Below are 23,463 nucleotides of genomic sequence, written 5' to 3' on the forward strand. Positions count from 1 at the left end.
AAAAGGGATAAAAAACCCAAAGAAAAAACCAAAACCAAACGCACATTAAACAAAAAAAAAAAAAAACACTCGGAAGAGAGAAATGAAAGAAGGGGAAGGGGAAGGGTTTGAAGAATGGGACGCTGATTTCTTAGATCAGTTAATCCAAGTCGAGGAACTCGCTCTCTCTTCTCAACTCCCTTCCTCCTCCGAATCTCCCCTACCTCCCACCACCACCACCAAACTCGCCTACCTCCCACCACCGCAAGAACTGCAACATGACTATCAAAATAATTCCATTAGTTACTCTCCTCCGCGTGAACTCTCTCAAAGACCAATTGAGTTCAGCATCAACAACAACAGCAGCAGCATAACATTTGATCGTTTTTCTAACGGATTCTCGCATTCGGCTCCTTCTACTTCTGCCTCCAAACATAATGCCAAAGACCTAGAAATTGATCGCCTAAAGGTTTTTTCTTTTATTTTGGGAATTTATTTTATTTGCTTCTTTCTTTGGATTCATATTTTCTTCCTTTGGGGCTTTATCCAATATCGGAACTTGACAGAGTTAACGTTACTTTAGATTTTTTTTTTTAGTGATAGATGTATGTGATACAATATTTTTCTCAAGGGAAAAAGGAATGAAATTTCTGATTCAGTTTTAATGGATTTTTCAATCTACAGAGAGAATTGGGACGCGCATCAAAGCACCTTACTGATTTGGCAAGTCTTTTTCTTTTTCCCACCCTATCACAATGTTTCAATGTTTATCTATGCTTGATTTTGTTTTTCTTTTTACCCATCTACTTATTTTCTTAATTATCTAGTCTTTCAAGCTATTTTTCATTGATTTTGCACTGAATTATGATTTTTCATTGGCTTGTTTATTTGAAAGTTTTTATCTTTTTTAATGGGGTTCTGTTTTGATGAATTGCTAATCCATTTCAGGAACAAGAATGCTTTGAACTTAAGAAGGAGAGAAGGAAAAGAGACGAGCAAATTAAATCTTTATATGCCGATACTGAAGAAAAAGATGTGCATATTCACGGCCGAAAAAAGACAAACTTGTGAGTTTTTTTGGTATTACTTATTTTTTTCCAACTATCTTGGTTATTTATCTGAGTAGATGGGTATGTGATATTGCATGTATGGCATAGAGATTATTATCTACACTCAAACACCACCTTAGGTCCTGCCAGTCTTACAATGCATTGCCAAATCCAGTTCACAGTTTGGCTGCCTCAGAGTGGTTAACTAGCTATTAAATGTTCTTGGTGGCATTTTTCTTTTAAGTTAGTATGTTTGAAAGATTTCTCTAGCAATGACCTTGGTTATTTCTTTTTCTTTTTTTTCTTTTCATCTTCACATTGACGTTATCTATTTAGCTTGTCTGATATAAAATCATAATTGGACAGTGGCCCCTTTTTAATTGTTGTGATTTACATTTTACAAATTCTTTGAATGGTTGGCTATAGTGGCAGGGAGCGTGGGGATCACAGCAAGCATGCTCATGGAATTTCCCAGCACTCTGAAAGTGCAAAACCTTTGGAGGGTCAGATTGATATAGGTGAGGTGCATGTGTTGGATAAACTTCTATTACCATAGTGTTTTCTTTTGTGTTGCCATATATTTAATTTTGACATGAAGCCACCGTGCTTTGTTTTTATGTTTATTAACAGCTTCTACATCCAAGGCCATAGGAGTTCAGACAGAGAGAAGCATTGATTTTACCAAAGTAGAATTGAAGAATGATTCACCTTCTCACCCTGAACTTTCCAAAACGTTGCTTGGAATCTGGGGCTCCACAAGTGAACAACAATTGGGAAGAAATCTGATCTCCAAGTTGTTCATGATGTGCCCAACAGATTTTCAGGTTCTTTTTGGGTGCATGAGCATGAATATGTCTTCCAAAGTACAAATGGACTATTTGCAAGACGAAAACTCCTCTCATGCAGCTTTGCAGTATCATATGTGCTCTTTTCCAGCATCTGAAGCAGCAAAAGTTTCTCATCTGTATTCTGTATTGATGAAGGTATTGTATTGTAAAAAACTTCATGTGCTTTTAATTGGAGATAAAGATAGATTTTAGGCCTTTATCATTGAGACACATCCCATGGTTTACAATTTAGGGATTTCTTTTAATAAGAAGAAAAAGTATCGGGTGTAGCTTAATAAAGGAAGAAAAATGGTTGCCAACCGTAGCCAAAAAAGACCTTACATTTGCTTGTGCCAGCAGCATTGACTGCCCATGGTAATTGAATGGGAAACCATGTATGATTCACATGAGCTTCAAGGATATTGAGATAGGTTTATATCCCTACGGAAACATGAGGGCTAACTTTCTTTTGTGTGATGTCCCAAACCATTCCTTACATAAGGCATGCTTAAATTTTCCTTGGATGTCTCCACCCATTATTTTGAGCATCCAATTACCTTGTTTTCTGTTTGATTCTTCTATATTGCAGATCAATAATGGAGTGCTACAGTTGGAAGCTCTGTTTAGATCTTTACTTGATTTTTGTGATGTCACACATGTGAGTTTCAGACTCTGTTTTTCTATACTTTGTGATTAAATTCCATTTTTGGTAATTGTAGTCAAATTCAATTAGTTTCTTGTTATCTTGTTCTAAGGAATACTTTTCTTTCTGGGTACAGGTTGCCATTCTTTCTAGTTCTTTGCATATACTGCTAGCCTTTTTAAAGCAACTATTGAGTTTGGGAGCAAAATTGGGATGGTAAGTTTACTATGGCTCACATGCCATTTTTTCTTTTTTTAAGTTCGTTCATGCCTTCAAAATAAATACTGCGACTTTATGCACGCAACAACGTCATGCCTTGTGATTTGGGTTAGAACTATCTTCATTAACTGTCTTGATGTTTTAATTTCTTTTACCTGTTCTGATCAAAATTTGGATTCTATGCTATGACAATTATTCAACAGAAGGTGCTGACTGACACTTGTAATTGCACTGCAAATAACTTCCTGATTTGTTTCTTGTTCAATATTCAAAATTATAGATTGTCAAAATACCATTTAGAATCTAGAATTATATGGGCATTGCTTGTATTGTATCTTGAAAGAGGCTTTTAATAAATACGGAAAAATTTAAATGCCTCTAAAAGTAATTACACCATTAGAACTTCCCAAATTACATAGAAGATCCCAACTCTGGTCAATTTGATACAACAAATAAAATTATAGAATATCTTGAATTATGACTGACACTATTGAGCAGAAAACGAAGAGGAAATGGTTGGAAATTGTCAGGAATCAGGATAGTTTAGCTGGCTGAGCTGAGTGCAGAAAAAAATCAAGCAACAACCTGCATTTCTTAGTTTTGTCTGCAGTTCATAAGCATCAAATATTCACCTTCATATCTAGGTCATTACAAAACATCCTTTTGGCAAAAGGACTTGGTACTTTGTTTTCTGCATAGCTGGTGCTCTTTACTTTGTTTTCTGCATATCTGGTGCTCTTTAAAGTGATGCTCCTAAAACCTCCAAATTTGTGTGTGTTCTTATGAACTTTGATTTGATCTTTCCAGTGCACTCTACTCAGGGACAATATCAAGATTGAGGGACTTTGCTCCGGGGACAGCATTGAAGGCCAGGATCTGTTTAGTATGATCAGCTACGAGGCATCAAATGTGGGCTGTAGTTCGCTCGGGATTAAATCTTTTTATCCAAAACACCTGTGCAAGAAAAGGTGCTGGAATGCTGAGATTTCCTTGCTGCTTTCTTCTGTAAACTGGGTTTTGTTGTTAGAAATGATGCTTCAGATTGCTGTGAGAAATACAGAAGAATGTGTGAGACTGGAGGCAGTCTCTATCATGAATGTGATTCTGATGAGTAGTAATGCTCAAACAGAGATGGAAAAGTGAGTTTTTGGTTTCATGTTCTGTCAAAAAGAAATATATTTTTTTTATATATTCTGAATGTAGTTTTTCTTGAAAAGGCTTGGTCAATCACCAATTTTTGAAAGCATAGCACAATTGCTAAAAAGGGAAGCTGGCCTACGTGTGCAAAAGGAAGCTCTCCATCTTCTATTCTTGTTGCTAAATTGTAAGTCTAGACCAATTTTGTTCCTTCTTCCAGTTTGATTTTTGCTAGTTTTCCTTGTTTTTTCTTTCTGGCTAGAATCTTGCTCTAACGTCAATCTTGTCTGTCAAACTTCTTTATAATCTGTTAGGTTGTATCCAAGTTCACCTGCTCTCCCCATTTGATTATGATGTCTATCTTAGCTCCATTAGTTTGTTAACTAGCTTGGTCTCTATTTAGCGCCAGTATAAAATATTTTGGAAACTAACCTATTTTGTTGATTGTTGACTCCAAATGAATAAGCAGTGGTTAGTGTCTAGTAAAAAACTGGCAGACCGGGATTTCTTGCTTGCAAATACCAATTCATGAGCTTTGCTGGCGACTATATGCATGTTCTAGTTTTGTTAAAAGAAAGAAGCAAATCTACACCCTTAAAGTTGTAAAACATCTAATTAGTAGAAAAGTTTTCTTTGATATTCAAATGCTCAGAATAAATTCATGTACACTAACTTGAAATATTTTATCTCAAATGCTCCTTTGTATCTGAAATGAGTAACAAATATATGCTAAGAAAGAAAGTCACATCATCTGGACATTCATAAATATTTGCTAGCATCCAATGATTTCCTGCAATAACTGAATCCCATATCTTTTGTTGCAACATTCTGGATATAAAAATGCACATATATATGTGTGTGTGTGTGTTTGTAGTATAGGTAGGGAAAGAGAAGATAAACCCTAGTGATTGACAAGGGGTTCCTTGAATCCTCAGGGAGACCTAGAATACAATAGGAAAAAAAGAATAGTCAAAATTTCAATAACCTACCATTCTTGTATGTCAAATATGATCAAATAAAATGTGTGGTGATGTAGCCAATGCCAAACAAAAATAATACCATTTAATAAAAACTACTCAGAAAGTCATATGTAGAAAATAGAGGTCCTAATTTCTATTTAATTGACCCCCCATCGATATACTTTGAGGATATTGCAACCTTGCCCACCATTTTTTTTTCTCACTTATTTGGTTATCTTTCACCTAGTTGAAAAGTTTGAACAATTAGAAGAAGCTGTTGTTTCACCCTGCTTCAATAATTATGTTTCTCCTAAGTGCTGTATACAGTGGGTTACGGTTAATTTTTACCTAATATTATTGATCATCGAACACTTATTCATATCTGTTCATCATGACAAGAGTCTAAGATGTTTTGGGGATTTGTGGAATCATCCATGTCTTTACCCACTAAAACATATCAAGTCTGTGATAGGTGATGGGGGTAAAATATTTTTGGAAATTGTCCTCTTATGAGCCTCATACTTTCTGTTAGACCGATGAAAATTTCTGAAAGGAGAAATGGCTGCACTAAGGAATAAGTATTGTCATGTGGACCATGAGCTTATATATAATACAACTTGATGCCTCAAGTTTCATTCATAGCAGCTTTATGACTTGTAGAGATTTCAAATTCTGAATCCAAAAACCAACCACAATTTCGCTCCTTGTTCTTTGAGAAGCCATCTTTTGAGCAGGATATAGCCAACTTGCTGAGCTTGGACCGTAGAAGCCCATCTTGAAACATCTGAAGAGCAATCAAGCTGTGTTCGAATTATCTTCAACCCAGGACATCTCCTGGACTTATTTATTTGAACTGAATACATATGGACCACTACCTGGAATTGCTTAGAATTCTTTTGCAACGCCCTGTTTAGAATTCTTTTGCAACGAGCTGTTTTAGGAGTTACAGATTTGAATCCACTCAATGTGCTACTTTCATGGAACCCCACAAAACCCTTCCTAGCTTATGGTTCTTTGTTGAATTGAAGGTTCCAAACTGTTGAGCATTTTTTGCTCTGGTTGTAAAGAGGAAGAGATTGCTGATTCCACAAATAACAAGAAAAATACTTCGACACCCAAAGGATTCAGTAGCATCCTTGTGGGCTTGGCAGAATGTATTGCTTGCTCTGGAAATAGCTTACAGGTAGGTGTGTTAATTTAGCTCTAGTTTAAATACAAAATTTGATGTTTTTTCCTATATTTTTATGTGCATTTTATTGCTCCCTTAGCATTTTCCTCATTTTTGGTTCTTGTTTTGAATTTGTGCTCTTTCTATATGATAGAATGTTATCAAGAGAAAGCTTGTGTTAAAATATATCTTAGGTAACGTCTTACCTGATGATCTGCTTTATGTTAATTGGACATGCTTAAGGGCTGTGTAGCAAAACACATTTTAAGTTAAGGGCCATGAAATTGCTTTTTTTTTTTTTTGAAAATCCATTTCTACATGAAAAGACTTTATTATGTAATCTGGTTCTTCCTGCATTTTATTCTTTGATTCTGGTAAAAGCATAAAGGGCGCAGACACACCCGCATGGTACTTGCTGCAAAATGCAATCTGTTTCATTTTGTAATAAATGGCTTTCAGGATATTGAACTCTGCAAGCGGGCTATCATTATGCTGGCATTTTTAGCATCGTCTGGAAAATCTGGCTTTGAAATTATGGTGACTCACAAGTTACGTGGAGAGACAAACTTTCTTATGTTGATTTTGCAAGTGTTAGTGTCTGAAATGAACGTAGAAGCTTCAGCTGAGCCAGCAAGAAGCATTAAAGCAAGGTGAGTAATGCTCACCAGGTGTTTGGATACACCATGAAATCCTTTCACACTCTCAACATTTGACTCTGAAGTTGGGTTGAGAGTAAAGAAATTCTTTTCAAACTTTTCTCTAACATTTGATTGTTCTGGGTCAGTGGATCTCATTGAAATGGTTTCTGTGCATACATTTTTATGCCTCCCATTCCATAATTGCTTCTTTTGTTGTCAATATGTAGGACATCGCTGATTCGGGAGGCACTGATATTACTTAATAGACTCGTGTCCAATTCTGGCTACTCGGCGATAGTCTTGCGAATATTAACAGCTAGAAGAGATATGGCTACTTTAACCATTGATATTGCAAGCAGGTTGTCCCAAGAAGACCAGAGTCTGAGGCTTTCTGATGTCAATGGACATGTGAAAGAATCAGAAATTGTTGAGTTAGGTCAAGCATTTAAGAAAAGGGTTTTTGCTTATTTAGGAGATAAAATATCATAAAAAAACCCGATATCATGGTTCAAATAAACTAGATTTGTATTTGTATGACATTAGCTGGCCCAAAAATATGCATAAAGGTCCGAGCAAATAGATTTTTTTTCCTTGGTTAGCCATAACCAATCAAAATTCCATTTAGAAGCTGACCTACTCCCAAAGATCCCATCACCCAGAAATTCATGATAGGTCTTAGAGGATTGTACACGTTGAACATACGGTGCATGTAAAAAAAAAAATATTATAAATGCAAAATATTGTCTTTAATTTTGCTACTGCACTGATTTCTTTTTCAGGCTTTATTTATGTTTTTTCTTCTTTCTTTAGTGATTTAATTTAATGAAATATATGTATTCATGGAAATTCGCTAGTTCTAAACAATTATTTTATTTAGATTGCTGGAGGGACACTATGTAAATTGATGATATCTTCACAAATGTTTTGCTTGTTTAAACAGTTGAATCTGCATGAATTTCTTCGGTGTGCTATTACCTTGAGCTTAAAAGTTGGATGATATATCCTCTGTTATAGACTCAGGCATTCGACCTAGGAAAGTTGACTGTCATTATGGACGCAGGCATTAGAGCAAGTCACTGGCGCTGCTGGCACGTAGTGATTAGAAGTCACTGTTGGACTCTAATCTCCGAATCTCGCTTGAGCTCTAAATTCATTTCTACCTCCGAGTTTCAGCTGCTAAAAATACCAGGTTTCCAATTTTGTTCTGGTTGTTGTCTTTGTTTTTTATTTGGAATGATATATTTTGATTTCAAAGTTTTTCAGACTACTGTTTTGTGTGGTTGTCACACACACACACCAAGTTATCAATTCTATTCTAATTGTTTTTTTTTTATTTTAAAAAACTGGAATGATACATTTTGATTTTGAATATTTTCTTCGAGTGTTGATTCGAGATTGCGCTATATATAACATAATTGACAACTTGGTGTGTGTTTACATACAAGACAAATTAACTTTAAATTATGCCATTGAATTTTTAAACACAATATTAAATATCTAAATATAATTTTAAAATTTAAACATTTCTATTTAGTAATTACTAAATTGTTTTTTAAATTATCTAGCATTATTTCACGGGATAAATCAATTTTTGTTTTTCTAGTAAAAAAAGTTAAATCATATGAGAGTTGACCTAAAATGATCTAATCAACTCAATAAGCTCAAAGATAATATGAACGACTAGTAAAAACATAGATTGATTAAAAAAATTCAAAATATATTTTTTTAAAAAATAATATTGAGATAATATATTGAATCGACTCGGATTAACCGTCTAAATCTACTACTCGAGTCATAAAACCATGACAAATCTAAATAAAATAAATTAAAATAAATTATGAAGCTTAATTTTCAATAATTTTATTGTTGAATAATGAAATTGAAAAAAAAATCAATCTAAAAAATAACACAATAAAATAACCTATATCTACCAATGTTAACTCGCAAAACCCGTGACCTGGATTACGAAACTGAGATAACTTTGTAGAAAACAAACTAAAACAAATGACAAAGCGTATTCATAATCAACCAAATATTGAATGATACAATTGAAAAAAATATTAATTAAAAAAACAGACAACAAAACTTAAAACAACTGGGTTAACTTGTTAAATTTATAACATGAGTCATGAGATTGAGTTAAATATATATAAAAAATAATAAATTATAAAGTCTATTATCCAATAAAAAAACAATAAAATTAAATAAAAAACATACATTAAAAAAACCAAAAGGAAAAAGAAACATAATTTACGGAATGAAGCGGGCAAAATGAAATTGAAACATTGGAACTTGGCTGAGAAATTCAGAATGGACTAATATTTAAAGCGAGATGGAATTTATTCTGAATTTTTTAATTTTTTTTAAATGGTATGAGATATATTTGTATTCTAGATAGAATAAAACAAAATTGACAGCCTCTGGCTTACCCTAATTTGGTTTCCTTTTTAACAACTGAAACAAGATCGTAGAGCAGTACAGGAGTGCTGATCAATCAGAGTGATAGATAATTTTCAGCATATAAATTATGCTACTTTTCTTTCTTTCGGTCAATATATCAGCAATGAATAAAGAAGTACAGTTCTCGGTTGCTCGGTATTCTACTCTATGCTATAATCTTCATTCTGGTTCAACCGGTCAAGTATTCTTGAGCCATCTTTCACGCAACGAAATTAAACCTTTCCTAACTTTGGTCTCAGGCAAGAAATCCACTCATGAGAAATCTCTTTTCAATTTACAGGGCGCAACAGAGACATATCAATGTATGAATTATTATATAGTAGATATATTGATGAAGTTACAAGAGCGATCAGATTCGGATATATAGAGCAGGCAGATTTCCAAGGCCATAGATGCAATGAAAACGACCAATAAGAGCTTTACGCAGCTATTAAAGCCACCGAAACGTTGAAGAGGAAGGAAGGCAGCACTTGCTTTTTCAAGGAAGAGGGGCGGTTGCTTGCAAAGAGGTTTATAAAGAGTTTGGACGGTTAAATCAAAGATGATACTGGGATAAGTTTGGATAAACTTGATTGCAGATGTTTCTGTCACAACTGTTGACTTCAGCTATCACAAGCACAACAGTGTAAAAGCACGGAAACAGACAAGAACTATCCTGGCAATTTCAGTGCCCCGTAAAACACTCAATTGATGCAAGTTGCTAATATGATTGCAATGGCTTTCAATGCATTCTTCGTCTTTATTCCAATCGTAATGTATCTGACCTTAGTGCAGACTGCGTTGCGAGTCTTCTAAGACACTGTCTGTCGTGGACGACGGTGTTTGAGATTCCAGTTGAACATTAAGTATTTTAAAAAGTTATATTTACTACTTTCCCAAACAGGCACGTAATCTTTACTTCAACAACATCAGCATCTGTCTGTCTACTTTGTCAAATAGATATGCTGTCTTAATGATCCTCTCAGCAAACACACGAAAAAACCGTGAAAGGCTTTTTCCAAAAAGAAAAAGAGGAAGAAAATCACCCTTGAAAAGCATGAAAGTACACCGAGTTTTTCTTTATCTTAGCTGAAAAGCATGATACTGTAATCTGTTGAATCGAACTATACATTGCTTGGACATTTCCTAGCATTTTCTTTATCTTAGCTGCTCAGCCTTTTGTTTTTCTTCCTTCCTGATTGCACAGACATACGATAAAGGTAAGGATAGACAAAAGTCTGTTACGTCTCTAGTTGCTTAGCATGCATGTACATGTCCTTCAAATATCTGTGACTAATCAAAATCAATTATATATTTGTAAGATAATATGTAAATACGAAACAAAAGACAGCTACGAATATATAAAGAATATATATAATCGTAGAATATTCAAAGCTTGCAAACTAAATCAATTAATTATTGATAATTTCATTCAAGAGTTTTCTACTTTTCTACTTGTATTTTTACTACGAATGAAATCCCTCTATCCATGTTAATTAATTTTATATCTATGCAATGCCGTTATGTAAACAGAGTTAACTTTCGAAAGTTACAAACCAACCCCAACTCCAAACACCATTAATGCACTCCCTGGAGTTTCAGAAACACTAATTGGAAAGCTAAAAAAACCACCATGTCTGAGGGCGTGGTTACTTTTTTACTCACCAAGCTCGGAGACTTCCTCGCAGAAAGGGGAAAACAACTGGCAGGAGTCCAGGGTGAAGCAGAGTATATCAGTGATGAACTTGAGTTCATGACAGCATTCCTAAGACTTGCAGATGCGATGGAAGACGGTGATCCTGTTCTAAAATGTTTGATCAAGAAAGTGAGAGATGCAGCTTATGACACGGAGGATGCTCTCGATAATTTCAGCCTATCCCTTGCTAGTGATACTGGGCACGGGTTTTTTTCCTGTTTCAGGAAAATCTCTCGCTCTATTAAAGATGCAAGAGCTCGGAATCGAATTGCCTCAAAAATTCAAAACATCAAGTCTCGAGTGATCAGTATCTCAGAGTCACATCGGAGATACTGCAATAAAAATAATATAATGATTCAAGGATCAAGCTCCATCAGCATCCCTAGGCTTGAATGTCAAAAGGATGCCCTTCTACTAGAAGAAGCTGATCTTGTGGGCATTGAAAAACCCAAAAAGCAGCTGATCGAGTGGCTTCTAGGAAGCAAATCAGGACGGGAAGTGATTTCTGTGGTCGGAATGGGAGGCTTGGGAAAATCAACCTTGGTCAAAAAGGTCTACGATGATTCAGACGTGAAGAAACACTTCAAGTTCCGTGCTTGGATAACTGTATCTCAATCTTTTAAGAGAGAGGACCTCTTAAAAGACATGATTCAACAACTCTTCCGTGTTCACAGGAAACCAGATCCAAAAGGTGTGGACAGCATGAACTACAATAAGCTAAGGAGTGTCATCCATGAATTCCTCCGACAGAAGAAATACCTGATTGTCCTGGACGATGTGTGGCACACAAGTGCTTGGCGTGCTTTCCAGCATGCGTTGCCGAACAACATCTGTGGCAGTCGGATATTGGTCACAACACGTAATACTGAAGTTGCCTCCACTTCATGCATGGATTCCCCTGGCAAAGTCTACCCTTTAAATCCGTTGTCTCAAGAAGAATCTTGGACTTTGTTCTGCAAAAAGATATTTCGGGATAACCCTTGCCCTCCACATTTGAAGAATGTTTCAGAAACAATTTTGGGTAGATGTGAGGGATTGCCTCTTGCGATTGTAGCAATTAGTGGTGTTCTGGCAACAAAGGACAAGAGTAAAACAGACGAATGGGAAATGGTACATCTTAGCCTCGGTGCTGGATTAGAAGAAAATGACATGCTGATGAGTGCAAGAAAAATACTGTCACTCAGTTACAATGATTTGCCTTACTATCTTAAATCTTGTTTGTTGTATTTCAGCATCTTCCCTGTGGGTACTCAAATCAAGCGTATGAGGCTTATTCGATTGTGGATAGCTGAAGGATTTGTGAAACGCAAAGAAGGAATGACAGTAGAGGAAGTTGCACAAGACTACCTGAATGAGCTCATGAAGAGAAGCTTGGTTCAAGTGGTTAGGGCAACCAGTGAGGGACGGGTCAAAACATGCCGCGTCCATGACCTCCTGCGTGAGATTATGATTACAAAGGCAAAGGATCAGGACTTTGTGGCAATTGCCAAGGAGGAAGGCACTATATGGCCAGAAAAAGTTCGTCGTGTGTCGATGCATAATGTCATGCCAAGTAAACAGCAAAGACATGTTGCCTCTCGATTTCGTTCATTGCTGACATTCTGGGGGGCAGATTGTAGTTACGAGTCTCCTGTGCACAACTTATTTTCTGGTCGTCTCAGGCTGCTTCACGTGCTGGATCTGGAAGGCGCACCTCTAAAGGAATTTCCTAATGAAGTTGTCAGCCTCTTCCTCTTAAAATATTTAAGTTTGAGGAATACCAGAGTGAGTTTCATTCCAAGTTCCATTAGCAAGCTTAAGAATCTTGAGACGTTGGATCTGAAACATGCCCAAGTTTCTGTATTACCTGCTGAGATTCGGAAGCTCCGAAAACTTTGCTACCTCTTGGTGTATCGCTATGAAATTGATTCTGATGACAGAATCCCCACCAAATACGGTTTCAAGGCACCAGCTCATATTGGAGGTCTACAATCCATACAAAAGCTTTGCTTCGTAGAGGCACATCAAGGCAGGAATCTTATGTTGGAACTGGGAAGGTTGAAACAGTTGAGAAGGTTAGGAATTGTTAAGTTGAAGAAAAAACATGGAAAGGCTCTCTGTTCTTCTATTGAAAGGCTGACGAATCTTCGTGCCTTGTCACTTACTTCAATCACAGAAAGCGAGATTATTGATCTGGACTACTTAGCATCGCCTCCTCAATTTCTTCGACGATTGTACTTGGCAGGACGTATGGAGAAGTTTCCAGATTGGATATCTTCACTGGACAGTTTGGTCAAGTTGGTTCTAAAATGGAGTAAGTTAAGTGAAGATCCACTGCTATCTCTTCAATATTTGCCTAATCTAGTGCATCTTGAATTCGTACAGGTTTACAATGGAGAGATCTTGTGTTTTCAAGCCAAGGGATTTCAGCGGCTCAAGTTTTTGGGGCTAAATAAACTAGACAGGCTCAGGATGATAATTGTAGAGCAGGGAGCGATGCCTAGTCTAGAAAAGATGATAGTCCAAAGCTGCAAATCGTTGTGGAGGGTGCCATCAGGCATTGAACACTTGAGCACACTGAAAGTATTGGAATTTTTCAACATGCCGAAAGAACTAGTTATGACGCTGCATCCGAATGGAGAAGATGGAGATTACTTGAAGGTTGCACATGTTCCAGATGTTTACTCTACCTATTGGAATAATGGTAATTGGGATATCTTCTCTTTATTAGGTGCCAAATTAGAAGACAAACATTCTTCCCAGCTTAGCCCCACCTTGTACAAACGCAACTATACTTGGAAATAACGTGCTGTGATTAGTTATCAAATGTCTGTCTGGTATATACAGATCATTGTAAATTAATCATGTTTATGTTTATCTCTTCCATTCCCCTGTATCCTCCTTGGTGCACAGTGTAATGATTATTTAACTAATCTCGAGCATGGATTGTCTGAATGAGTGCATATCAAATTCAATTCCTGCCTGTTGTTGTCAGAGGCGGCTTAAGGTGAACAGGGGCCAAATGAGGCCTTCTAAAATATTTAAGAAATATTTTATTACTATTTAAAGCTAATTATCATGAGTTACATCCGGACCAGAGCATCTAACTGAACTGAAAGTGCTTCAGTTTTTGGACACTGACAGATGAGTTGTTCCGGGTCACAGTAAAGGAGCCAGGTGAAGACTGTAAGAGAGTTTCACACATAGCCCCTGTTTATTCAACTTATAGAGGGAATGGGGTCTGGGGTGTCCATTCTTAAGAGACATTTAGTAAAGGAGACAGCACAGCAAACCTCGCCATTGCCACAAGCAGACAATGAAACTCGTGATTGTTGAAAGTAGCGTTTCTCTGTTGTCTTATGTTTGATGCTGAGTGTATGAACAGATGCTGTAAATACGCAAGCAAGCTCTTCAAGGCCTATCTGGCTCTGATCATTGGCGTATATATCTGTTGCTTTTGATGTATGAATGGTGTACTTTCATTGTCTAACCACAGTAGCGATGAAACAATATGCAATTGATAAATGTGCTGTGCATTGGTTGATTTACTGATTACATGAGTAATAATAATTCTATTTAAAGTTGTGAAGTGCAGTTAAACCGACATAGGTAGTTGTAGAGTGAATCCTACTCCGTTCAGGAAAGTAGATGAGAGAATTCTAAATGGATTTGAAACGTTAGCAAAAGGTTTAATCCTGGTAGGACTCCATGTTTGCTCCCGTGTTTATATATAAACTGAACCTCACCAATTAATTATTACTGTCAAATCATTGTAGTCTAGTCACAGATCTTGTTTGTCCATTCTCTCCCAAGTCTCTCCATCGGTAGCAGCTCCCTGTTTCTTGACTTTCAACTTTTGGTTACTTTAGCTCTCAAAGTTCTTCTTCCACTGACTATATATCCTTTTGTTTGTCAATTTCACTATCACGACAATAGGGTTTAGTTATTTTTCATACAATCAAGATCATGATGATCAAGAGAAAGAGGAAGTACCGTCATTTTCTCCAACTGATTACAACCATGTCGATGAGAGGAGAGATAAATTGGGTATCGATTTTTTCAAACTAAATCCTCTTGTTCTTTCCCTATATAAAGAAGAATGTTTCAAGACTTTGAACATGCACGACGAGGACGAGGACGAGGACGAGGATAATGATGATGATGAAGAAGATGAAGATAGTCACGAGATTGCATGCAAGTCTTTGATCATGAACCGTGGTGGTGGCGGCGGCGGCGGCGGCGAGGGATCAAGGAAGGTAGACTGGGGATATCTGGAGGAGTTAATAGATGAATTATTGGACGAGTTCGAAATAGCAACGGACAGGTCAGTAATGATGGACAATGGACAGTGTAGTTCTGTTATTAATGTACAACAAGATGATGATGATGATGATTTGGAGCACCATAGTGACATAAACGAGCTTGCTGATGATTTCAAGGTGGCTGTGCATGGATTGCATGAAGTCCAATGGGGTCACTCTGAAGAACAATATATATGTTATCAAAAAGATTTTATTTTTTATTTTTTTTATCCTCAGTTAGATTCGTCGTCCATACTCCCTGGTCGTAGACTACTGCTGTGGGATTGCATTAAAAGGGAACAAAAGGCCCATTGTCTCAGCGGCCCATAAAACGGTCTAAATCCCAGCCCATAAGTTTCACCTATTAAATTTTAGATTCTTAAGATTTGAAGTCTGTGAAAGCAAAAATCATTTCATGTTTTCTGCTACATTTCGATAGTGGGGCTAATTAGGTGACATCTGGAGGACCCGATTGAAAATTGTTTTGTTTGGCAACCCCATTAAGAATCAGAAAAAAAAATGTTTCAAAAACAATAAAAAATAAAAAGAGAGAGAGAGAGAGAGAGATAGGCCTGGACATACACAGCCCAGATTCAAAGAGAAAAAAATATTGAAAGTGTATTCTGGGCTCACATTACCAGCCATAAATCAACACACGCCTGAAACTCTCAATTTCCCTAATTGCTTCTTTTCAAACTTTTCTTCTCCAACATTTGATTGTTCTGGGTCGGTGGATCTCATTGAAATGGTTTCTGTGCATACATTTTTATGCCCCCATTCCATAATTGCTTCTTTTGCTGTCAATATGCAGGACATCGCTGATTCGGGAGGCACTGATATTACTTAATAGACTCGTGTCCAATTCTGGCTACTCAGCGATAGCCTTGCGAATATTAACAGCTAGAAGAGATATGGCTACTTTGACCATTGATATTGCAAGCAGGTTGTCCCAAGAAGACCAGAGTCTGAGGCTTTCTGATGTCAATGGACATGTGAACAAGGTTGTCAATTCCGTTCCGTTTCGCCTGAAATAGCCGAAACATTCCATACCAATTCACAAAACGGAATAAATTTCATCTCATTTTAAATCTCGGTCCGTTCCGGATTTTTCGGCTAAATTCCGCCCGAAACGTTCCTGTTCCATTCCACATGTTCCGTTCCGCTCTTGAAAAGCCATTGAATCAAATTGAACCTTATTCAATTTAATTAATTAAACCACCTAATTATAAAAAGCACTTTTTTATTACTATTTTCTATAACAATGATATTAATAATAACATTGAAAATTATTATTACTATTTTCATTAACAATGATATTAATTTTTTAAAATTAGATTTATCACTAATATATATGGTTTATATTCATGTTGTTTTTTTCATGTTTATACTTTGTAGGAATTTGAGCAAAACAAGGGATGCTTTAGATTTCATTAGCCTTAATAACATTGACCTAACTTTATATTTAAAATATTTGTGTTAAAACATTTTACTTTCATAATATTTTGATATTTTGTTTAAGTTGAATTACTTTAAGTTAAAGATCTATTTAATCTTGACTATTTAGAAATATTTTAAATTTTGAAATTATATTTGTTTGGCATTGTGTTTGTATTGCATAATTTATAATTAATTTATCTTGAATTTGAATTATGTTTGTTGAATATATATATATATATATATATATATATATATATATATATGAACAGTACAACCCCGAAACGGCACGCCGAAACACTCCGAAACTGAAACATTCCGTTCCAATTGAAAAAATGAAACACCTACCGAAACGGAATTGACAACCTTGCATGTGAAAGAGTCAGAAATTGTTGAGTTAGGTCAAGCATTTAAGAAAAGGGTTTTTGCGTGTGTGCGTGCGCGTGTGGGAGTGAGATATATATAATTTAAATTTAAAAATAAATTAATTTTAAATTATGCAATTAAAATTTTAAATACAATGTTAAATATATAAATATAATTTTAAAATTTAAATATTTTTATTTAGTAACTACTAGATCATTTTTTAAATTATCTAGTGTTACTTTGTGGGTTAGATCAATTTTTATTTTAACATTAAAATAAACATTTAGGCGAAGCTAATGTTTTTCTAATATAAAAATATTAAACTATGTAGAAATTGACATGGCATTAATTACTCAATCAACTTAACGAGTTCAAAGATAACTTAGACGATTGGTAAAAACATAATTTGACTAAAAAAAATTTTAATTTTTTTTTTAAAATTATTGAGACAATAACATATTGAATCGAACCCAAAATAACATTTCAAATCTGCTACTTGAGTTATGAGACCATGATAACTCCAAATAAAACAAATTAAAATAAATTATAAAAATTTAATATAAAAAAAAACACAATAAATGATCTAAGTCTATCCATGTTAACTCGCGCGAAATCCGTGATTTAGATTATGAGACCGAGATAACTTCATAAAAAACAAACCAAAACAAATGATAAAGCGTAATTCATAATCAATTAAATATTGAATGATGAAACTGGAAAAAATATTAATTAAAAAAATAAAAAAAATTGAGACAACTAGGTTAACTCGTCAAACTCATGACATGGGTCATGAGACCAGGACAACAACAAAAAATCAAACTACAATAAATTATAAAATTTAATTTTTAATAAAATAAGTGTTAAATGATAAAATTAAATAAAAAAACATAAATTAAAAAAAAAGAAAAAACAACATACTATTCAAGAAACAAAACTAGCAAAATAAAACTAGAACGTCTTGATTAAATCTTAACAAAAAAAAAACTTAAGAATGAATCGCTATACAAAATAAGATGAAATTTGTTCGAGATTTTTTTATTTTTTTAAATGATATGAGATATATTTGTCATCCAAATCAAAACATAACAAAACAAAATTGACAGCCTTGAAAAATACTGTTTTTCTTCGCTTAGCCTAATTTGGTTTCCTTTTTAACACCTGAAATTAACAAGATCGTAGAGCAGTACAGGAGTGCTGATCAATCAGAGGGATAGATAATTTTCAGCATATAAATTATGCTACTTTTCTTTCTTCCGGTCAATATATCAGCAATGAATAAAGAAGTACAGTTCTCGGTTGCTCGATTTTCTACTCAATGTTATAATCTTCTTTTTGGTTCTACCGGTCAAGTATTCTTGAGCCATCTTTCACGCAACGAAATTAAACCTTTCCTAACTTGGGTCTCAGGCAAGAAATCCACTCATGAGAAATCTCTTTTCAATTTACTTGGCGCAACAGAGACATATCAATGTATGAATTATTATATAGTAGATATATTGATTAAGTTACAAGAGCGATCAGATTCGGATATATAGAGCAGGCAGATTTCCAAGGCCATAGATGCAATGAAAACGACCAATAAGAGCTTTACGCAGCTATTAAAGCATCCGAAACGTTGAAGATGAAGGCAGGCAGCACTGGCTTTTTCAAGGAAGAGGGGCGGTTGCTTGCAAAGAGGTTTATAAAGAGTTTGGACGGTTAAACCAAAGATGATGCTGGGATAAGTTTGGATAAACTTGATTGCAGATGTTCCTGTCACAACTGTTGACTTCAGCTATCGCAAGCACAACAGTGTAAAAGCACGGAAACAGACAAGAACTATCCTGGCAATTTCAGTGCCCCGTAAAACACTCAATTGATGCAAGTTGCTAATATGATTGCAATAGCTTTCAATGCATTCTTCGTCTTTATTCCAATCGTAATGTATTTGACCTTAGTGCAGGCTGCGTTGTGAGTATTCTAAGACCTGGGAATTCAATTACTTCCTTTAATTAGTAGAGATGGTGTCCCTGTCTGTTGTAGACTACAGATTGCAGTTGAATCGTATGTATTTTAAAAAATAATTTCTATCACTCTTCCAAACATCAGCATCTGTCTGTCTGTCTGCGTTGTCAAATGGTTATGCTACTCATTAATGATCCTCTCAGCAAATTGTTTCGGCAAACACATGATCAAACCATGAAAAGGCTGTTTCCAAAAAGAAAAAGAGGAAGAAAATCACCCTTGAAAAGCATGAAAGTACTCCAAGTTAAGATACTGTATTCTGTTGAATCTAACTATACATTGCTTGGACATTTCCTAGCATTTTCTTTATCTTAGCCGACTCAGCCTTTTGTTTTTCTTCCTTCCTGATTACACAGATGCACGATAAAGGTAAGGATAGACAAAATCATGAGTGTCACGTCTCTAGATGCTTAACATGCATGTACATATCCTTCAAATATCTGTGGCTAATAAAAAGCAATTATATATTTGTAGGGTAATATGTAAATATGAAACAAAAGCAGCTACTAATATATAAAGAATATAATCGTAGAATATTCTCAAATAAAAAAACAAGACAAGAAAAAAAGTTGTTGTCGAAGATACCTGTGAATATCGCATTTCAACAACAAATACATTTTCATTCAAAGCTTACAAACTAAATTAATTAATTATTGATAATTTCATTCAAGAGTTTTCTACTTGTATTTTTACTACGAATGAAATCCCTCTATCCATGTTAATTAATTACTGATAATTCATAAAATTTGTAAAATCAATAAATCTAATTCAATCAAGCAAAATTAATCCAAGATTAAGTAGAATCAATTCCCATAATTCATTGAATTTACAAAATAAATAAATAATCTTATCAATCAGTTTCATATTTATTTTTAATAATCTTAAATACCATAGCGCACAGTTTGTTTTATGTGCATGTGATTCGAGAAGGATAGAGGAGTAAAGGACAACGTTGGCGGAGAGCCTTACCCCAGAAAAGGATATTTGACTGCCCAACTTGATTAAGATTCGTTGAGATAAGCATCAGCAATGACGTAATTTGCATACCATTAATAAACAATACGACAAAGACCAAGAACTTGGTTATAATAAGTCCTCCTCAACATAGAGGAACTCCTGCAGATGGAAAAAAAAATGATCCAAAAAAGTTGAGAGAAAAATGGCGGAGAGTGCAGTGACCTTTCTACTTGAGAAGCTTGCACCTCTTTTTGAAAATGAGCTGCAGTTATTAAGAGGTGGGCGGGAAGAAATTGTATATGTGAGAGGAGAGTTGGAGCGGATAAGAGCCTTCCTACGCGTTGCAGATACATTAGAAGAGAGCGATGAGGAAGTCAAGGTGTGGGTTAAGCAAATAAGGGACGTTGCTCATGAAACTGAAGATATTCTGGATGAGTTCACAATTCTCCTGGCACATGATCATGCGAGTGGACTCTATGGTTTGATCCATAAGATGTCATGCTGCATCAAAAATATGAAGGCTCGTTATCGAATTGCTTCGCAAATAAAAGCCATGAACTCAAGAATCAGAAATATCTCGGATGGCCATCGCAGACTCCGTCAAAAGTTCTGCGTAGCTGAACATGGTTCCAGTTCCGCTAGCACAGGCTGGCAGGACCGAAGAGAAGATGCCCTTCTTCTAGACATGACTGATCTAGTGGGAATCGAGGAGCGCAAAAGCAAGCTTGTTGGTTGGCTTGTCTATGGTCGTTCAGGACGTGAAGTAGTTTCGCTTGCTGGGATGGGAGGGCTGGGAAAAACCACCTTGGCAAAGCAAGTCTATGATGATGCAGAAGTGAAGAAACATTTCAGTGTCCATGCCTGGATTACAGTGTCTCGATCTTACAAGATGGAAGAACTACTTAAAGACATTCTTCAACAACTCTTTGCTGCAGATAGGAAGCCAGTCCCCAAAAATTTAGAGAGCCAGAACAGCAGTCAGCTAAAATCAATAATCAAAGAGGTCCTGCAGAAAAGAAGGTACCTAATAGTCCTGGATGATGTATGGCACGTGAATGAGTGGGATGCTGTCAAGTATGCCTTGCCAACCAACAACTGCGGCAGCCGGGTCATGCTCACTACACGCAATGCTGATCTAGCCTTCACCTCTCGCATAGAATCAGAAGGCAAGGTCTATAACTTGGAGCCCTTGCTTCCAGAAGAGTCGTGGACTCTTTTCTGCAGGAAGACATTCCGGGGGAATTCATGTCCTCATCATTTGGAGGATATTTGTAAGAATATCTTGAGAAAATGCGAGGGGCTTCCACTTGCAATTGTGGCAATCAGTGGCGTTCTTGCTGCAAAGGACAAGCGAAGGATAGATGAATGGGAAATGGTTCGACGTAGTCTTGGTGCTGAAATTGAGGACAATAATAAGCTTCTCAATTTGAAAAAGGTGCTTTCTCTCAGTTTCAATGATCTTCCGTACTATCTAAAGTCTTGTTTCTTGTATGTGAGCATCTTTCCAGAGGATCATCTAATTGCACACACGAAACTTATTCGTCTATGGGTTGCGGAAGGATTTGTGGAAGCAAAATATGGAAAGGAGTTAGAAGATGTTGCAGAGGAGTATTTCAATGAACTCCTAAACAGAAGCCTGTTGCAAGTGGCGGAGACAGCTAGTGACGGAAGGGTCAAAACATGTCGCCCACATGACCTCTTGCGAGAGATTATCATTTCAAAGTCAAGAGACCAGAACTTTGCAGTTATAGCCAAGGATCAAAATGCAATGTGGCCAGACAAAATTCGGCGTCTATCAATACACTACACAGTGCGAAACGTACAACTGAACAGATGCGTCTCTCAGTTGCGTTCTTTGTTCATGTTTGGGGTGGTAGAGAAGTCGCCCCTACGAACCTTGTTTCCTAATGGTTTTAGGCTGCTTCATGTGCTGGATTTGCAAGGTGCTCCAATAAAAATGTTTCCAGTTCAAGTTATCAACCTGTATTACCTTAGGTATCTAAGTTTGAAGGAAACTAAGGTAAGTAGAGTCCCATCCTATATAGGGAAACTTCAACACCTAGAGACCTTGGATCTCAAACACACGTATGTCACTGAATTGCCAGATGAGATCTTGAAGCTACAACGACTTCGTCATCTCCTGGTTTATCGCTATGAATTTGAGTCTTACGCACACTTCCACTCGAAGAATGGTTTCAAGGCTCTTGAGAAAATAGGACAACTGCAATCCCTACAAAAACTATGTTTTGTTGAGGCAAACCACGGCAACGGCAATATAATGATTGAACTTGGGAAGCTAACTAAACTGAGAAGGTTAGGTGTTGTAAAGTTGAGAAGGGAAGATGGTGAGTCTTTATGTTCATCTATCGAGAATCTTAGAAACCTTCGCGCCTTGTCTCTACTTTCAGTAGAAGAGGATGAGATTCTTGATCTTGAGCACCTTTTCTCTCCTCCTCCGCTACTTCAGCGGTTGTACTTGACAGGACGCTTAGAGACACTGCCACACTGGATACCTAATCTAGAAAGCCTTGTCAGAGTTCATTTGAAATGGAGCCGCTTAAAGGGTGATCCCCTGGAATCTCTTCAGGTTCTTCCCAATCTTGTGCATCTTGAATTACTTCAAGTTTATGAAGGAGATACTTTGTGTTTCAAGGTGGGAGGGTTTAAGAAACTCAAGCTTTTAGGTATTGATAAATTTGACGAGCTAAGATGCGTGGAAGTGGAGGTGGGTGCGCTGCCTCGCGTGGAAAAGTTGAGCATTCAGCGCTGTAAATTGCTGGAGAAGGCACCATTAGGCATTGAGCATCTGACAAAGCTGAAAGTGCTAGAGTTTTTCGACATGCCTCGAGAACTAATCAAGACACTTCTTTCACATGAACAAGGGGGAGATTATTGGAGAGTCGCGCACATCCCAGAAGTATACTCAACCTACTGGAGAGATGGGGGATGGGAGGTCTATTCTCTGGAGAGTTTCAACGACTCTTCCCGGCCAAGTCCCGTCATAAGGAGCCAGGAGCTTCATACTCGCTGGAAATGATATTTCTGCTACAAGTTGATTTTTAGGACCTGTAGTTGAAGGATTTGTAAATATTCTTACTAGTTGTCTGTAGATAATTGTATAGCTTCAGCGTAGAACATCAAGAACTACCCAGTGGTTCAGGTAGTGATGTGTACAGTATTTGGGCAAGGTGTTATCATAAAGCCTGTGCCTTTGAAATATTCATAAAAGGAAGACGCTGATATACAGTCTCTGGTCTGTACATAATTTCTTCAATATCAAACTGATTATTTGAATATGTATCCCCTGTTTGCCTGTTGCCTGCTCTGTCTAGTATGCATAGAGGAAAAATAGAATTGCTATAGAAGAAAGTCTGTATATTTTTACTCACACAATACTTCTCTGTACTGACAGAGAAGTTATATATAAACTCATACATTCTTGGTTGTTGCACGAAATAAGAAAAGAAAAGATTGCTATTCTATCTCCATAATTTCAGCAGCTAAATACTGAGAAGATCATCAATTGTAGCTGTCATTTTGCTGGAGTTTTCTTTATCTGTTGAACTACCATTTACGTAGGAATTTGTTACTCCTTGAAAGTCCTTATCACCAGCCATATTTCCTTTGATATGTCTGTGAGTATAATCATCCTTATTACTCCATAATTC

The 23,463-nt window shown here is 36.3% G+C and overlaps 3 protein-coding genes across 7 annotated transcripts; all 3 read left to right on the forward strand.

The window, feature by feature from the left end:
• Positions 1–16: 16 nt before the first annotated feature.
• On the forward strand, positions 17–7,377 carry LOC133689912 (protein SENSITIVE TO UV 2-like). The gene is made up of 12 exons (XM_062110018.1): positions 17–448; positions 664–702; positions 928–1,046; positions 1,455–1,546; positions 1,659–2,011; positions 2,445–2,513; positions 2,635–2,714; positions 3,539–3,856; positions 3,935–4,041; positions 5,842–5,996; positions 6,441–6,631; positions 6,847–7,377. Exons 1-12 carry the CDS (start codon positions 83–85, stop codon positions 7,106–7,108), a joined length of 2,151 nt encoding a protein of 716 aa, XP_061966002.1. The 5' UTR covers positions 17–82; the 3' UTR covers positions 7,109–7,377.
• A 2,670-nt stretch (positions 7,378–10,047) lies between these two features.
• On the forward strand, positions 10,048–13,688 carry LOC133699566 (disease resistance protein RPM1-like). 5 transcript variants are annotated; one of them, XR_009843301.1, is made up of 3 exons: positions 10,048–12,808; positions 12,910–13,047; positions 13,119–13,259. XR_009843301.1 is itself a non-coding variant. In XM_062122891.1 (2 exons), exons 1-2 carry the CDS (start codon positions 10,692–10,694, stop codon positions 12,923–12,925), a joined length of 2,133 nt encoding a protein of 710 aa, XP_061978875.1. In that variant the 5' UTR covers positions 10,048–10,691; the 3' UTR covers positions 12,926–13,062. The 5 variants fall into 5 exon arrangements, 4 of the variants coding, with proteins under 4 accessions (XP_061978875.1, XP_061978865.1, XP_061978857.1 ...); XM_062122891.1 differs by lacking the exon at positions 13,119–13,259 and having other exon boundaries at positions 12,910–13,062; XM_062122881.1 differs by having other exon boundaries at positions 10,049–13,030; positions 13,119–13,320.
• A 6,265-nt stretch (positions 13,689–19,953) lies between these two features.
• LOC133685797 (disease resistance protein RPM1-like) lies at positions 19,954–23,095 on the forward strand. The gene has a single exon (XM_062106930.1). It carries the CDS (start codon positions 19,998–20,000, stop codon positions 22,830–22,832), a length of 2,835 nt encoding a protein of 944 aa, XP_061962914.1. The 5' UTR covers positions 19,954–19,997; the 3' UTR covers positions 22,833–23,095.
• The last annotated feature ends 368 nt before the right edge of the window (positions 23,096–23,463 follow it).

The sequence above is a fragment of the Populus nigra genome, chromosome 1, assembly GCF_951802175.1.
Source record: "Populus nigra chromosome 1, ddPopNigr1.1, whole genome shotgun sequence".
Classification (NCBI taxonomy): domain Eukaryota; kingdom Viridiplantae; phylum Streptophyta; class Magnoliopsida; order Malpighiales; family Salicaceae; genus Populus; species Populus nigra.

Bases quoted from the DNA above. Each gene is read 5' to 3' on its own strand.
- LOC133689912 (XM_062110018.1), top strand. From the start codon at position 83: ATGAAAGAAGGGGAAGGGGAAGGGTTTGAAGAATGGGACGCTGATTTC. The intron at 1,047-1,454 runs GTGAGTTTTTTT...GGTTGGCTATAG, and splicing joins GGCCGAAAAAAGACAAACTT to TGGCAGGGAGCGTGGGGATC. The intron at 2,715-3,538 runs GTAAGTTTACTA...CACTCTACTCAG, and splicing joins TTGGGAGCAAAATTGGGATG to GGACAATATCAAGATTGAGG.
- LOC133699566 (XM_062122865.1), top strand. From the start codon at position 10,692: ATGTCTGAGGGCGTGGTTACTTTTTTACTCACCAAGCTCGGAGACTTC.
- LOC133685797 (XM_062106930.1), top strand. From the start codon at position 19,998: ATGGCGGAGAGTGCAGTGACCTTTCTACTTGAGAAGCTTGCACCTCTT.